At 32.4% G+C, this 3,075-nt stretch overlaps 1 protein-coding gene across 1 annotated transcript in view; it reads left to right on the top strand.

The window, feature by feature from the left end:
* The window catches only part of LOC111439084 (threonine--tRNA ligase, mitochondrial 1-like), a 9,635-nt gene extending 7,389 nt beyond the window's left edge, over positions 1-2,246 (top strand). Inside the window, exons 16-21 of the mRNA XM_023076800.1 lie at positions 43-135; positions 711-803; positions 900-1,121; positions 1,386-1,457; positions 1,666-1,737; positions 1,943-2,246. Of these exons, the coding sequence (XP_022932568.1) occupies positions 43-135; positions 711-803; positions 900-1,121; positions 1,386-1,457; positions 1,666-1,737; positions 1,943-2,038 (648 nt within the window). The 3' untranslated portion in view covers positions 2,039-2,246. The remainder of the gene's footprint in view (positions 1-42; positions 136-710; positions 804-899; positions 1,122-1,385; positions 1,458-1,665; positions 1,738-1,942) is intronic.
* Positions 2,247-3,075: the final 829 nt, after the last annotated feature.

Genomic DNA, 3,075 nt, shown 5'->3' with positions numbered 1-3,075 from the left:
TTTTTTTTTTTTTTTTTTTTTTTTTTTGCTAAAATGTTGTAGAGGCCAGAGAAATACCTTGGAGATTTAGAAACATGGGAAAAAGCAGAAGCTGCACTTACAGAAGCGCTGAATGAATTTGGGAACCCCTGGCAGGTACTTTTGATGAGGTTGAACTTCCATTAAGTTGCTAGTATAATGGTGTGGACCTCATGATTTTGAATTCACTGTATAATTGGTTTTAAAATATAGTTCTGGTTAAATTTCTTTGCACTCTATTGAATTTGGCTATACTGGAATTCTCTGTGTTTAACACAGCATTCTATGATTAAACTCTAGCTTGATCATAGAATCTTCTCTTTCTCTGCTTATTACATCTTTGAATATTTGAAAATGTGTGCCACTGCTTGTGGTTCTTGCTTATCCATCAGTTTAGTTCATCACGACTCTACTTATATTGACTACCTTCTCGTATTGCCATTCGCTGAATATGCTTTCCTAAAGCATAACTCTACCTTGCAATTTCACAAGGTTTTTCCACGCAAATTTCCAGTCATAACATTGTCAGAATTATGTTCTTGATAATTATTCTTTCATGTTCTTTAATGAATTTGCATCTTATCTTATCTAATTTTTTTTTATAATCTTATATCTCTTTCCTTGGACTCCATTTTAGAACTTATAAATTATTGAAAATTGTGTCTCCGTGACCAATGAGTCATCTAATATAGATCAATGAAGGAGATGGTGCATTTTATGGACCGAAGATAGATATTAGCGTATCCGATGCATTGAAAAGAAAGTTTCAATGTGCAACCCTTCAGGTATTATACACTTATTTTCAAGTTTCTTTCTCGCATTGTTGCTAGGGCTCTAATGCAAACAAAAATATTTTACAACATGGGCGTATTTATTTGCAGTTGGACTTCCAGCTTCCTTCTCGCTTTGATTTATATTACTCAGCAGAGGATGAGGCCAAAAGGGAACGTCCTGTTATGATTCATAGAGCAGTCTTGGGGTCCGTTGAGAGAATGTTTGCTATATTGTTGGAGCACTACAAAGGGAAGTGGCCCTTTTGGCTTAGTCCGCGTCAAGCAATTGTTTGCCCTGTGTCAGAGAAATCTCAATCCTATGCACTGAAGGTAGCACTTAAATATTATTTGTTTGATTCCTTTACAATACCAAATCTGTTTTTCTAAGTCTCACTTTCAAAGTTCAAGTATTCAAATTTTTCGGCCTAAAGATCATTGGACCACTTAAAATAATTTTCTTTTCATTAAATGTAAATGTAGAGAACCCCTTACGAATGCTGGTTGTAATACAATACATAGGAATTGTCTACATGACCTGTCTGGCTGTTACGTTTTATAGATCACAATACCATTTTGTTGTATTAACTTTTATAGGTGCGCGATGCAATTCATCATGCTGGTTATTATGTTGATGTGGATACAACAGACCGAAAGATTCAGAAGAAGGTGCGTCCAATTTACTTTTGTCTTTATTATTCATGTTTATGCTTTTGTGCCTTTTTGAAATGAATATTTCTTACTTTCCTCGTTCTTAGTCATGGTCTATGATGTTGACTGAAAACATTGTATGAATGAGTTCTCAATTTAATAATTGGTTAAAATTGACAAATTCTTGCGATACCTGCTTGAGATATGATTATCTTGGTTTCTTCAGGTGCGAGAAGCACAACTGGCTCAGTATAACTACATATTAGTCGTTGGCGAGGAGGAGGCTAACACTGAACAGGTTTCAATGCTTACAATGACAATAGTATTTGTTCGGTTGCTTGTTTGTGTCGTTTAAAAAATAAAATTTAAATTGAAGGGTCCTACACACTTTTCCTAGATAGACTCTGGATATGTTCTCTTCATTTGCCAAATATTAGCCTGAATTTTTGTTATCTAGTTTAGTTGAATGTGGTATCAAGCCGTGAGTTGTTGTGTTGTGGCAGGTGAGTGTACGGGTGAGAGATAAGGGCGACCATTCAGTGATGAATATTGAGAACCTGCTCAAACACTTTAAGGAAGAAGTTGCAGCTTTCCATTAGAGACTTGGCCTTCGAAAATAAAAATAAGGTTGGAATGCCTCTCATCTTCATTTACAACTCGATTGTTGGTTGGCTCCCCCTCATTACCAAAAATAAATCACCCTTTGTCTTAGATTTTCTTTACTCAGTTTCAATTGTGTGATACATCTGTACATAAAATATGCCTTTAAACTTGTCGTCCAATCAAATTCAATACTTTTTACTAAAATGAAATATCAACATTAATTCTACATAAAACGTAACAGTTCGCATGAATGCAATTTTAAATTAGTAACTTAAAAGTTGATTTGTGTTTTAAAAATAAAAAATAAAATAAAGAATATTATAATTCTTTTGTTCAAAAGTCAAATTTGGTTAGGTATGAAAGCACATAGATTTTGGTGTATTTAATTTTTGGATTGAATTTATGAGCAATCAATCTAGAAGGTCAACGCGGTTGTTGCATGACATCATGCCAATTTGAAACAGTCAAACGCAAATGGAGGTTTGAAGCAGAACACGTTCAACGGGTTTTGGTTTTGGTTTTAATAATGATGAGAAGAAGCTTCCAAAAGTTGGTTTTTTGTCGGATGACTTCTGGAACTTCATTTAATTATTCACTCCCAAATGCTGAGATTTTGACTCTTACTTTGTCCTTAAACATGAAAAAAATAGACCAATTTTGCAGGAAGATATGAACGTTGAAATTTACCTGAAAAATTTCGAATTGTAACGAGTTCAACCTTATACATGTCATGTTTATATTTTTTTTTTTCTTCCTAAAAAAAATTGATCAAAATTATTCCTTTTTTAAATGCACATGATTGACAATTTTAAAAATGCTCATTTCTCATGTTTATTCTTAACAAGATTTAAAATCATAAATAAAAGAATGATTAAAATTGGCACACTATTTATCATATTTAGAAACTTTTTTTTTGAAGTTATTTACACATCCAATTAAAAATAAAAAATAAAAAAAAAAGTCCCTTGAAATTTTGGATAAACAACAAGTTTTTTTTTTTTTTTTTTTTTTTTTTTTTTTTTTTTTTTTTTTT

Source organism: Cucurbita moschata, unplaced genomic scaffold, assembly GCF_002738365.1.
Source record: "Cucurbita moschata cultivar Rifu unplaced genomic scaffold, Cmos_1.0 Cmo_Scf00086, whole genome shotgun sequence".
NCBI lineage: Eukaryota > Viridiplantae > Streptophyta > Magnoliopsida > Cucurbitales > Cucurbitaceae > Cucurbita > Cucurbita moschata.
Note: the sequence above shows the minus strand (reverse complement) of the source record. Positions and strands in the feature narration are given on the sequence as shown.